Source organism: Oncorhynchus masou, chromosome 13 (assembly GCF_036934945.1).
Source record: "Oncorhynchus masou masou isolate Uvic2021 chromosome 13, UVic_Omas_1.1, whole genome shotgun sequence".
Lineage (NCBI taxonomy): Eukaryota > Metazoa > Chordata > Actinopteri > Salmoniformes > Salmonidae > Oncorhynchus > Oncorhynchus masou.
Genome location: NC_088224.1, coordinates 2903954 through 2918953, shown reverse-complemented (window position 1 = coordinate 2918953; position 15000 = coordinate 2903954). Strand labels below are relative to the sequence as shown.

General features: G+C 42.8%; 1 protein-coding gene across 1 annotated transcript in view; it reads right to left on the bottom strand.

Moving 5' to 3' along the window:
* Nucleotides 1-15000, bottom strand: part of LOC135551653 (CUB and sushi domain-containing protein 2-like) — a 947993-nt gene that overhangs the window by 116302 nt on the left and 816691 nt on the right. The window contains 1 exon segment of the mRNA XM_064982833.1: nucleotides 8466-8654. Coding sequence (XP_064838905.1) covers nucleotides 8466-8654 — 189 coding nt within the window.

Below are 15000 nucleotides of genomic sequence, written 5' to 3'. Positions count from 1 at the left end.
ACATCTTCCATCAAACAATCAACATCTTCCATCAAACAATCAACATCTTCTATCAAACAATCAACATCTATCAAACAATCAACATCTTCTATCAAACAATCAACATCTATCAAACAATCAACATCTTCCATCAAACAATCAACATCTTCCATCAAACAATCAACATCTTCTATCAAACAATCAACATCTTCTATCAAACAATCAACATCTTCCATCAAACAATCAACATCTTCTATCAAACAATCAACATCTTCCATCAAACAGTCAACATCTTATATCAAACAATCAACATCTTCTATCAAACAATCAACATCTTCCATCAAACAATCAACATCTTCCATCAAACAATCAACATCTTCTATCAAACAATCAACATCTTCTATCAAACAATCAACATCTTCCATCAAACAATCAACATCTTCTATCAAACAATCAACATCTTCTATCAAACAATCAACATCTTCTATCAAACAATCAACATCTTCCATCAAACAATCAACATCTTCCATCAAACAATCAACATCTTCTATCAAACAATCAACATCTTCTATCAAACAATCAACATCTTCTATCAAACAATCAACATCTATCAAACAATCAACATCTTCCATCAAACAATCAACATCTTCCATCAAACAATCAACATCTTCTATCAAACAGTCAACATCTTCTATCAAACAATCAACATCTTCTATCAAACAATCAACATCTTCCATCAAACAGTCAACATCTTCTATCAAACAATCAACATCTTCTATCAAACAATCAACATCTTCCATCAAACAATCAACATCTTCTATCAAACAATCAACATCTTCTATCAAACAGTCAACATCTTATATCAAACAATCAACATCTTCTATCAAACAATCAACATCTTCTATCAAACAATCAACATCTTCTATCAAACAATCAACATCTTCTATCAAACAATCAACATCTTCTATCAAACAATCAACATCTTCTATCAAACAGTCAACATCTTATATCAAACAATCAACATCTTCTATCAAACAATCAACATCTTCTATCAAACAATCAACATCTTCTATCAAACAATCAACATCTTCTATCAAACAATCAACATCTTCTATCAAACAATCAACATCTTCTATCAAACAATCAACATCTTCTATCAAACAATCAACATCTTCTATCAAACAATCAACATCTTCTATCAAACTGTCAACATCTTATATCAAACAATCAACATCTTCTATCAAACAATCAACATCTTCTATCAAACAATCAACATCTTCTATCAAACAATCAACATCTTCTATCAAACAATCAACATCTTCTATCAAACAATCAACATCTTCTATCAAACAATCAACATCTTCTATCAAACAATCAACATCTTCTATCAAACAATCAACATCTTCCATCAAACAATCAACATCTTCTATCAAACAATCAACATCTTCTATCAAACAGTCAACATCTTATATCAAACAATCAACATCTTCTATCAAACAATCAACATCTTCTATCAAACAATCAACATCTTCTATCAAACAATCAACATCTTCTATCAAACAATCAACATCTTCTATCAAACAATCAACATCTTCTATCAAACAATCAACATCTTCTATCAAACAATCAACATCTTCTATCAAACAATCAACATCTTCTATCAAACAATCAACATCTTCCATCAAACAATCAACATCTTCTATCAAACAATCAACATCTTCTATCAAACAATCAACATCTTCCATCAAACAATCAACATCTTCTATCAAACAATCAACAGCTTCTATCAAACAGTCAACATCTTCTATCAAACAATCAACATCTTCTATCAAACAATCAACATCTTCTATCAAACAATCAACATCTTCCATCAAACAATCAACATCTTCTATCAAACAATCAACATCTTCTATCAACCAATCAACATCTTCCATCAAACAATCAACATCTTCTATCAAACAATCAACATCTATCAAACAATCAACATCTTCCATCAAACAATCAACATCTTCTATCAAACAATCAACATCTTCTATCAAACAATCAACATCTTCCATCAAACAATCAACATCTTCTATCAAACAATCAACAGCTTCTATCAAACAGTCAACATCTTCTATCAAACAATCAACATCTTCTATCAAACAATCAACATCTTCTATCAAACAATCAACATCTTCCATCAAACAATCAACATCTTCTATCAAACAATCAACATCTTCTATCAACCAATCAACATCTTCCATCAAACAATCAACCTCTTCTATCAAACAATCAACATCTTCCATCAACCAATCAACATCTTCCATCAAACAATCAACCTCTTCTATCAAACAATCAACATCTTCTATCAAACAATCAACATCTTCCATCAAACAATCAACATCTTCCATCAAACAATCAACCTCTTCTATCAAACAATCAACATCTTCCATCAAACAATCAACATCTTCTATCAAACAATCAACATCTTCCATCAAACAATCAACATCTTCCATCAAACAATCAACATCTTCTATCAAACAATCAACATCTTCTATCAAACAATCAACATCTTCCATCAAACAATCAACATCTTCTATCAAACAATCAACATCTTCTATCAAACAATCAACATCTTCCATCAAACAATCAACATCTTCTATCAAACAATCAACATCTATCAAACAATCAACATCTATCAAACAATCAACATCTTCTATCAAACAATCAACATCTTCTATCAAACAATCAACATCTATCAAACAATCAACATCTATCAAACAATCAACATCTTCTATCAACCAATCAACATCTTCTATCAACCAATCAACATCTTCCATCAAACAATCAACATCTTCTATCAAACAATCAACATCTTCTATCAAACAATCAACATCTTCCATCAAACAATCAACATCTTCTATCAAACAATCAACATCTTCTATCAAACAGTCAACATCTTATATCAAACAATCAACATCTTCTATCAAACAATCAACATCTTCTATCAAACAATCAACATCTTCTATCAAACAATCAACATCTTCTATCAAACAATCAACATCTTCTATCAAACAATCAACATCTTCTATCAAACAATCAACATCTTCTATCAAACAATCAACATCTTCTATCAAACAATCAACATCTTCTATCAAACAATCAACATCTTCCATCAAACAATCAACATCTTCTATCAAACAATCAACATCTTCTATCAAACAATCAACATCTTCCATCAAACAATCAACATCTTCTATCAAACAATCAACAGCTTCTATCAAACAGTCAACATCTTCTATCAAACAATCAACATCTTCTATCAAACAATCAACATCTTCTATCAAACAATCAACATCTTCCATCAAACAATCAACATCTTCTATCAAACAATCAACATCTTCTATCAACCAATCAACATCTTCCATCAAACAATCAACATCTTCTATCAAACAATCAACATCTATCAAACAATCAACATCTTCCATCAAACAATCAACATCTTCTATCAAACAATCAACATCTTCTATCAAACAATCAACATCTTCCATCAAACAATCAACATCTTCTATCAAACAATCAACAGCTTCTATCAAACAGTCAACATCTTCTATCAAACAATCAACATCTTCTATCAAACAATCAACATCTTCTATCAAACAATCAACATCTTCCCATCAAACAATCAACATCTTCTATCAAACAATCAACATCTTCTATCAAACAATCAACATCTTCCATTAAACAATCAACCTCTTCTATCAAACAATCAACATCTTCCATCAACCAATCAACATCTTCCATCAAACAATCAACCTCTTCTATCAAACAATCAACATCTTCTATCAAACAATCAACATCTTCCATCAAACAATCAACATCTTCCATCAAACAATCAACATCTTCTATCAAACAATCAACATCTTCCATCAAACAATCAACATCTTCTATCAAACAATCAACATCTTCCATCAAACAATCAACATCTTCCATCAAACAATCAACATCTTCTATCAAACAATCAACATCTTCTATCAAACAATCAACATCTTCCATCAAACAATCAACATCTTCTATCAAACAATCAACATCTTCTATCAAACAATCAACATCTTCCATCAAACAATCAACATCTTCTATCAAACAATCAACATCTATCAAACAATCAACATCTTCTATCAAACAATCAACATCTTCTATCAAACAATCAACATCTATCAAACAATCAACATCTATCAAACAATCAACATCTTCTATCAACCAATCAACATCTTCCATCAAACAGTCAACATCTTCTATCAAACAATCAACATCTTCTATCAAACAATCAACATCTTCCATCAAACAATCAACATCTTCTATCAAACAATCAACATCTTCCATCAAACAATCAACATCTTCTATCAAACAATCAACATCTTCCATCAAACAATCAACATCTTCCATCAAACAATCAACATCTTCTATCAAACAATCAACATCTTCTATCAAACAATCAACATCTTCCATCAAACAATCAACATCTTCTATCAAACAATCAACATCTATCAAACAATCAACATCTATCAAACAATCAACATCTTCTATCAAACAATCAACATCTTCTATCAAACAATCAACATCTATCAAACAATCAACATCTTCTATCAAACAATCAACATCTTCTATCAAACAATCAACATCTTCTATCAAACAATCAACATCTTCTATCAAACAATCAACATCTTCTATCAACCAATCAACATCTTCTATCAACCAATCAACATCTTCTATCAAACAGTCAACATCTTCTATCAACCAATCAACATCTTCTATCAACCAATCAACATCTTCTATCAACCAATCAACATCTTCTATCAACCAATCAACATCTTCTATCAAACAGTCAACATCTTCTATCAACCAATCAACATCTTCTATCAACCAATCAACATCTTCTATCAACCAATCAACATCTTCCATCAATGACTGAACTACTCTTCAGCATTGAGCCTTAAACTAAATTCAATTCACTTTTCACAGATAATAATTATCGTGTTTTTTCACATCAATAATCTACCCTCAAACCTTCAGATTATGTCACTTCTCAAAACGTCAGTCAGTTAATATATCGTTACCAAGCTATTCATTTGGTGAAATAACAAACGTATGTAACTTGACTGTGACAACATCATTTTGTAACTAGCGCTCTTCAGTTAAGTCACGGTCAACAACTAACTTCCTGTTTACAATACGGAATAATCAATACACGAGAAGCCTTCACACATGAACATTTCTAAACAACAGAATTAGAGATTTTTAAAAACGTACCAGAAGGCAGTAAATATCTGAATAGATCAATACAAAGAATACTGTAGAATCAGTAAACCTTTTCACTTTCAATGTAAAGCCCTGTCAGCTGTATTAAAGTGGCTGGTTTACATTCAACCACTGATTCCAACACGTTTTGGCTAATCAAGTACCCAGGGAGAAGTGAACACTTGTACTGAAGCCCTAAAGGAGACCATGACTTGTGGAATTCACTTCCATCAAAATAGACACCAGACAAAATGGCTGGTAGATAGATAGATGTTTTCCTTACCTTGGTAGAGTGGTACAGGTATTCTCCATGTCCTTACCTTGGCAGAGTGGTATAGGTATTCTCCATGTCCTTACCTTGGCAGAGGGGTACAGGTATTCTCCATATCCTTACCTTGGCAGAGTGGTACAGGTATTCTCCATGTCCTTACCTTGGCAGAGTGGTACAGGTATTCTCCATGTCCTTACCTTGGCAGAGGGGTGCAGTTATTCTCCATGTCCTTACCTTGGCAGAGTGGTACAGGTATTCTCCATATCCTTACCTTGGCAGAGGGGTACAGGTATTCTCCAGGTCCTTACCTTGGCAGAGGGGTACAGGTATTCTCCATATCCTTACCTTGGCAGAGGGGTACAGGTATTCTCCAGGTCCTTACCTTGGCAGAGGGGTACAGGTATTCTCCATATCCTTACCTTGGCAGAGGGGTACAGGTATTCTCCATGTCCTTACCATGGCAGAGGGGTACAGGTATTCTCCATATCCTTACCTTGGCAGAGGGGTACAGGTATTCTCCATATCCTTACCTTGGCAGAGGGGTACAGGTATTCTCCATATCCTTACCTTGGCAGAGTGGTACAGGTATTCTCCATGTCCTTACCTTGGCAGAGGGGTACAGGTATTCTCCATATCCTTACCTTGGCAGAGTGGTACAGGTATTCTCCATGTCCTTACCTTGGCAGAAGGGTACAGGTATTCTCCATATCCTTACCTTGGCAGAGTGGTACAGGTATTCTCCATGTCCTTACCTTGGCAGAGTGGTACAGGTATTCTCCATATCCTTACCTTGGCAGAGTTGTACAGGTATTCTCCATGTCCTTACCTTGGCAGAGTGGTACAGGTATTCTCCATATCCTTACCTTGGCAGAGTGGTACAGGTATTCTCCATATCCTTACCTTGGCAGAGTTGTACAGGTATTCTCCATGTCCTTACCTTGGCAGAGGGGTACAGGTATTCTCCAGGTCCTTACCTTGGTAGAGTGGTATAGGTATTCTCCATATCCTTACCTTGGCAGAGGGGTACAGTTATTCTCCATGTCCTTACCTTGGCAGAGTGGTACAGGTATTCTCCATATCCTTACCTTGGCAGAGGGGTACAGGTATTCTCCAGGTCCTTACCTTGGCAGAGGGGTACAGGTATTCTCCATATCCTTACCTTGGCAGAGTGGTACAGGTATTCTCCATATCCTTACCTTGGCAGAATGGTACAGGTATTCTCCAGGTCCTTACCTTGGCAGAGGGGTACAGGTATTCTCCATATCCTTACCTTGGCAGAGTGGTACAGGTATTCTCCATATCCTTACCTTGGCAGAGGGGTACAGGTATTCTCCATATCCTTACCTTGGCAGAGGGGTACAGGTATTCTCCATATCCTTAACTTGGCAGAGTGGTACAGGTATTCCCCATATCCTTACCTTGGCAGAGTGGTACAGGTATTCTCCATATCCTTACCTTGGCAGAGGGGTACAGGTATTCTCCATGTCCTTACCTTGGCAGAGTGGTACAGGTATTCTCCATATCCTTACCTTGGCAGAGGGGTACAGGTATTCTCCAGGTCCTTACCTTGGCAGAGGGGTACAGGTATTCTCCATATCCTTACCTTGGCAGAGTGGTACAGGTATTCTCCATATCCTTAACTTGGCAGAGGGGTACAGGTATTCTCCAGGTCCTTACCTTGGCAGAGGGGTACAGGTATTCTCCATATCCTTACCTTGGCAGAGTGGTACAGGTATTCTCCATATCCTTACCTTGGCAGAGGGGTACAGGTATTCTCCATATCCTTACCTTGGCAGAGGGGTACAGGTATTCTCCATATCCTTAACTTGGCAGAGTGGTACAGGTATTCCCCATATCCTTACCTTGGCAGAGTGGTACAGGTATTCTCCATATCCTTACCTTGGCAGAGGGGTACAGGTATTCTCCATGTCCTTACCTTGGCAGAGGGGTACAGGTATTCTCCATATCCTTACCTTGGCAGAGGGGTACAGGTATTCTCCATGTCCTTACCTTGGCAGAATGGTACAGGTATTCTCCATGTCCTTACCTTGGCAGAGTGGTACAGGTATTCTCCATATCCTTACCTTGGCAGAGGGGTACAGGTATTCTCCATATCATTACCTTGGCAGAGGGGTACAGGTATTCTCCATGTCCTTACCTTGGCAGAGGGGTACAGGTATTCTCCATATCCTTACCTTGGCAGAGGGGTACAGGTATTCTCCATGTCCTTACCTTGGCAGAATGGTACAGGTATTCTCCATGTCCTTACCTTGGTAGAGTGGTACAGGTATTCTCCATATCCTTACCTTGGCAGAGGGGTACAGGTATTCTCCATGTCCTTACCTTGGCAGAGGGGTACAGGTATTCTCCATATCCTTACCTTGGCAGAGGGGTACAGGTATTCTCCATATCATTACCTTGGCAGAGTGGTACAGGTATTCTCCATGTCCTTACCTTGGCAGAATGGTACAGGTATTCTCCATGTCCTTCCATTGGCAGAGGGGTACAGATATTCTCCATATCCTTAACTTGGCAGAGGGGTACAGGTATTCTCCATATCCTTACCTTGGCAGAATGGTACAGGTATTCTCCATATCCTTACCTTGGCAGAGTGGTACAGGTATTCTCCATGTCCTTACCTTGGCAGAGGGGTACAGGTATTCTCCATGTCCTTACCTTGGCAGAATGGTACAGGTATTCTCCATATCCTTACCTTGGCAGAGGGGTACAGGTATTCTCCATGTCCTTACCTTGGCAGAATGGTACAGGTATTCTCCATATCCTTACCTTGGCAGAGGGGTACAGGTATTCTCCATGTCCTTACCTTGGCAGAATGGTACAGGTATTCTCCATGTCTTTACCTTGGCAGAGGGGTACTGGTATTCTCCATATCCTTACCTTGGCAGAGGGGTACAGGTATTCTCCATATCCTTACCTTGGCAGAGGGGTACAGGTGCGTTCCATGTGTAGATCCCCTGGTTGGTGCGGGTGCAGGTGGCACTGCTCTGGCCAATCAGACGAAAGCCCTGGTCACAGCTGAAGCGCAGGGTACTGCCTAGCTTGGTGCCTGTCTGACTGTGGACTGTTCCATTGAGAGGGTTGCTAGGGGAGCTGCAGTATGACGCTGTGAATAAACAAACACATACCGAACAATTTAATAATGAAACAACCAAAACAATATTTTAATGTTCCAACTAAAAAAAAATATGAAATTGAATTGAATTGAATTGAGAGAGAGAGAGACAGACAGAGAGAGAGACAAAGAGAGAGAGAGAGAGAGAGAGAGAGAGTTTTTAGTTTTAAATACCCTTTATTGGGTCTGGGGGTCCACCACACAATAAATACTCATACAAAACCACAGTTACACATCAATTAAAAACACAACTCCAATTCCTCCTCCACAGTAACTACACACAACAGCCTCTGAATGCCCCATATACTCAAACAGATCGATATTGTTGACAAGTTTATAATAGACAAACTCTGCCCTTAGTCTCGCTGCCAACATTCCCTCCAGCATTCCCACCACATCCACAGACCCCTGTCCCAGAATGCTGTTCTTTCAGGTCTTCCATATCGCTCATTGTGCTGCCCCTAACAACACAACTACACCCTTTTGACTGAACCTGTACTTTGGCCCAAATATATACATTTGGGAAGAGAAAACCTCTCCCAGCGTTGAGAACCAAGCAGTGATCAGTTCGATCATCCCAACCAACTTGGGACACAGTAAAAACAGATGTGCCAGAGATTCAGACTCAGCACAGAATGGACACCCCTCCCCAACAGTCGGGTCCAGGTGTACCAGATGCATGTTGGTGGCTATAGCTCCATGTATTATCCTCCATTGGAGGTCAGCTGTCCTCTTATCAATAGGCAGTTTGTATAATGATCGCCAACAGCCTTTTGGAGAGGCACCTGGACCAAGCACATCCGCCCACCTCGTCGATTTGACCCCTTCCAGGGAAGAGGCATGGGACACCTTTACACATGTTCTGTACATGGCCTTCTTTCCCACCTCCTTGAACTCCCCCAGCTCCGGTGTATCGAAGGAAGGCAGCATCCCCACGTCCTCCTCTAATGCCCCCATCGCAGCACTAACAGTCAGTGCAGGGAACTCGTCATCCAGACCCCCCGTCCTCCTCTAATGCCCCCATCGCAGCACTAACAGTCAGTGCAGGGAACACGTCATCCAGACCCTCCGTCCTCCTCAAATGCCCCCATCGCAGCACTAACAGTCAGTGCAGGGAACACGTCATCCAGACCCTCCGTCCTCCTCAAATGCCCCCATCGCAGCACTAACAATCGGTGCAGGGAACACGTCATCCAGACCCTCCGTCCTCCTCTAATGCCCCCATCGCAGCACAAACAGTCAGTGCAGGGAACACGTCATCCAGACCCTCCGTCCACCTCTAATGCCCCCATCGCAGCACTAACAGTCAGTGCAGGGAACACGTCATCCAGACCCTCCTTCCTCCTCAAATGCCCCCATCGCAGCACTAACAATCAGTGCAGGGAACACGTCATGCAGACCCTCCGTCCTCCTCAAATGCCCCCATCGCAGCACTAACAATCAGTGCAGGGAACACGTCATCCAGACCCTCCTTCCACCAAACAGATTGGAAGTGTCAGTCACATACTGCAGATGAAGCACTGGCAAGGAGTCGCAGACCTCATCGACGACCTTCCTCAGTAGGCGAGATGATCGGTTCCCTGCTCTTTCTCCCAGCTCCTCCAACGATCTGCTCCTGCTCCACATCAGATGACCCAGCTTGGTACACCCCACGCCTAACAGGCATGAACATAGGCTAGCTGAACCCAGAACACGGGACTGGATGGCAGTGTTATGAAAAAGAGGCTCTTCAAAAAGCCACATCCCTGGTGGTGTGCCGGCCTCACGGGACTTGACAAAGACTCTCCAAGCATAACAGACTCATAAAATGGAGTCAGGCCAGTCAAATCAACCCCCTCCAGTTTTAAGAGGAAAAGATGCCTGTCTAAGCCCAAACAACACGCTCTCCTCATCAATGTGTAGGCTGTTTCAACCCAGCTCGAACAGTCTCTGTACAACAATCTCTGGGCTGCTTGGAGCCGGAAAGCTGTGATCCTAGAGGAAATGTCCACCAGGCCTTGCCCACCCTCGTGCAGTGGCAGGTACAGGGCTGCAGCTTTAATCCAGTGTTGTCCAGACCAGAAGAAATTGACAAGGGTCCTCTGAAGCTCTTGTATCAGACCCTTTGGTGGCTGCAAAATCATTAGTCTGTGCCACAGGGTAGAAGCAGCAAGATGATTAGCTACCAGGACCCGTCCCCTATAAGACAGCTGGGGCAGCACCCATTTCCACCTTGACAGTCTGGCTACACCCTCCCAGTTCTTTTTCTGAAAGACATCGGAGCCTAGAAAAAAACCCTAAGTCCTCATCCCATCTCTGCCCCACTGGAGTGGACCCCATCTGAAGCCCCCCTGGTAACCATGGAGAGGACCCCATCTGAAGCCCCCCTGGTAACCATGGAGAGGACCCCATCTGAAGCCCCCCTGGTAACCGTGGAGAGGACCCCATCCGAAGCCCCCCTGGTAACCGTGGAGTGGACCCCATCTGAAGCCCCCTGGTAACCATGGAGAGGACCCCATCTGAAGCTCCCCTGGTAACCATGGAGAGGACCCCATCTGAAGCTCCCCTGGTAACCATGGAGCGGACCCCGTCTGAAGCCCCCTGGTAACCATGGAGAGGACCCCATCTGAAGCCCCCCTGGTAACCGTGGAGCGGACCCCATCTGAAGCCCCCCTGGTAACCGTGGAGCGGACCCCATCTGAAGCCCCCCTGGTAACCGTGGAGCGGACCCAGTCTGAAGCCCCCTGGTCACCATGGAGTGGACCCATCTGAAGCCCCCTGGTAACCATGGAGTGGACCCCGTCTGAAGCCCCCCTGGTAACCGTGGAGAGGACCCCATCTGAAGCCCCCCTGGTAACCGTGGAGCGGACCCCATCTGAAGCCCCCCTGGTAACCGTGGAGCGGACCCCATCTGAAGCCCCCCTGGTAACCGTGGAGAGGACCCCATCTGAAGCCCCCTGATAACTGTGGAGAGGACCCCATCTGAAGCCCCCTGGTAACCGTGGAGCGGACCCCGTCTGAAGCCCCCTGGTAACCGTGGAGCGGACCCCATCTGAAGCCCCCCTGGTAACCGTGGAGCGGACCCCATCTGAAGCTCCCCTGATAATCGTGGAGAGGACCCCATCTGAAGCCCCCCTGGTAACCGTGGAGCGGACCCCGTCTGAAGCCCCCTGGTAACCGTGGAGCGGACCCCATCTGAAGCCCCCCTGGTAACCGTGGAGCGGACCCCATCTGAAGCTCCCCTGATAATCGTGGAGAGGACCCCATCTGAAGCTGACCTGCCCACAGCGCTTCACTCTTTCCCCCATTGACTCTAGCTGAGGAGGCCCCTCATACACCTTTAAAGCGTTTGAGAGAACCTTAACATCCTCACCCCCTGTAATAAAGACTATCACGTCATCTGCATACGCAGACAGTGCTATCGTGGGACCCTTCAATACACCGGGCACAGAGAAAGCAGTAAGCTTCGCTCTTAAAAAACAAAGCATTGGTTCAATTGCCAGACTATATAACTGCCCTGAAATTGGGCATCCCTGCCTGATGCCCCTTTGGACAGGGATGTGGCAACTTAAACCACCACCCACCTTCACCATACACAAGGCCCCAGTATACAGTAGACTCATCCAAGACAGAAAAACATCCCCAAACCCAAAGGCTTTCATTGTTTTAAACAAGTACTGGTGGTCCACACGACCAAAAGCCTTCTCCTGATCCAACGAAAGTAAACCCACATTTACATCAGACAGTTTACAAATGTCTAAAACATCTCTTATCAGAAACAAGTTGGCAACAATAGAGCGATCAGGTACACAGTAGGACTGGTCCTTGTGGATCAACACTCCCAGATACTCTTTCAACCTGTTTGAGAGACATTTAGAAACTATTTTGTATTCTGCGCACAGCAAAGCAACAGGTCTCCAATTTTTATGAGAGCCAAATCCCCCTTTTTTGGCAACAGCGAAAGCACCGCACGTTGACAGGATACAGGAAGAGAACCCTCATGACAAGATTCACACAGCACTTCATAAAATCCTCCCCAATAGACCCCCAAAAGTGCTTCTAGAACTCAGAAGGTAAACCATCGATGCCAGGGACCTGTTGAGAGCTGCATCACTGCTGTGGAGTAATGTGGCTCTTGCAGAGTAATGTCAGCGTCCAATGCGACTCTCTGCTCAGGGCCCAATTGAGGAAGACCATGTAACAACTGTTCAGTACACAGAGAGTCACAATCCTCCGCCTTATAAAGGGACGAGTAGAAATCCACGGCATGTTGACGCATTTCAATATCATTCGTGGTCACCTTCCCTTCAGGGAGACGAAGGCAGACCATCTGTTTACGTTGAGACGTTGACTGTCTCAGGTCTTATAAAAAGCACTAGGAGCATCCATATCCTTGAGGGAAGCGAAACGAGACCTAATCAAGGCACCCTTCACTCTTTCATGCAGAAACGACCTCAGTTCAAGTCTCTTGTCCTGTAAATTCATGACTAGTCCAGGGTCGTTCTGAGTGAGCAGCTTCAATTCAATATACTTGATGTCCTGTTCAAGGGCCTTGATAGTCTCTTTAACTTCAATATGAGACAGAGCAGTATACTGTTGACAAAATACCCGTATTCGGTCCTTCCCAACCGTATTCGGTCCTTCCCAACCGTATTTGGGCCTTCCCAACCGTATTTGGGCCTTCCCAACCGTATTTGGTCCTTCCCAACCGTATTTGGTCCTTCCCAACCGTATTTGGGCCTTCCCAACCGTATTTGGTCCTTCCCAACCGTATTTGGGCCTTCCCAACCCGTATTTGGTCCTTCCCAACCGTATTTGGTCATTCCCAACCGTATTTGGTCCTTCCTAACCGTATTTGGTCCTTCCCAACCGTATTTGGGCCTTCCCAACCGTATTTGGGCCTTCCCAACCGTATTTGGGCCTTCCCAACCCGTATTTGGTCCTTCCCAACCGTATTTGGTCATTCCCAACCGTATTTGGGCCTTCCCAACCGTATTTGGTCCTTCCCAACCCGTATTTGGTCCTTCCCAACCGTATTTTGTCCTTCCCAACCGTATTTTGTCCTTCCCAACCGTATTTGGTCCTTCCCAACCCGTATTTGGTCCTTCCCAACCGTATTTTGTCCTTCCCAACCGTATTTTGTCCTTCCCAACCGTATTTGGTCCTTCCCAACCCGTATTTGGTCCTTCCCAACTGTATTTTGTCCTTCCCAACCGTATTTTGTCCTTCCCAACCGTATTTGGTCCTTCCCAACCCCGTATTCCCAACCGGTCCTTCCCAACCGTATTTTGTCCTTCCCAACCGTATTTTGTCCTTCCCAACCGTATTTGGTCCTTCCCAACCGTATTTGGTCCTTCCCAACCCGTATTTGGTCCTTCCCAACCGTATTTGGTCCTTCCCAACCGTATTTTGTCCTTCCCAACCGTATTTTGTCCTTCCCAACCGTATTTTGTCCTTCCCAACCGTATTTTGTCCTTCCCAACCCGTATTTGGTCCTTCCCAACCCGTATTTGGGCCTTCCCAACCCGTATTTGGGCCTTCCCAACCGTATTTGGGCCTTCCCAACCCCAAAATTTCCCTTTATAACCCTCCATTTTTCCCAAAACAACAAAAACCTGTCGCAAAACATGACATCATGTAACAATTTAACATTAAAATACCAGTAAGGTGATGACCTTCGTGGACAGGACAAGTGAATATCAACAGTAACAATATGATGAGCAGAGAAACCCACAGGAGTAATGGCACACTTTCCAACCCTACTACAGTGGTGATCAGATACATACAACCTGTCTGACCTTCCAACCCTACTACAGTAGTGATCAGATACATACAACCTGTCTAACCTTACAACCCTACTACAGTAGTGATCAGATACATACCACCTGTCTAACCTTACAACCCTACTACAGTAGTGATCAGATACATACAACCTGTCTAACCTTCCCACCCTACTACAGTAGTGATCAGATAAATACAACCTGTCTAACCTTCCAACCCTACTACAGTAGTGATCAGATACATACCACCTGTCTAACCTTCCAACCCTACTACAGTGGTGATCAGATACATACAACCTGTATGACCTTGCTGCACTGACACAACCTTCATTAACCTTTAGCCATGTGTTCTGCCTAACTGTTGCATTTCTGACTCTCCACACATCAGAAAGCTCAAACTCAGTTAATAGACCAGACAGGCAAGTGGCTGACCGCAGGTGAAGTTCTTCAGCGGTGCGATCAACAGTAAAATCCACTGTACAATTCCAGTCACCCTCTAAAACCATACACCCCTCTTGGTCACACTGTCTTAAGGTTTCCTTTATTTGATCAAAAACAGCAAAACGCTCTGTACCCTC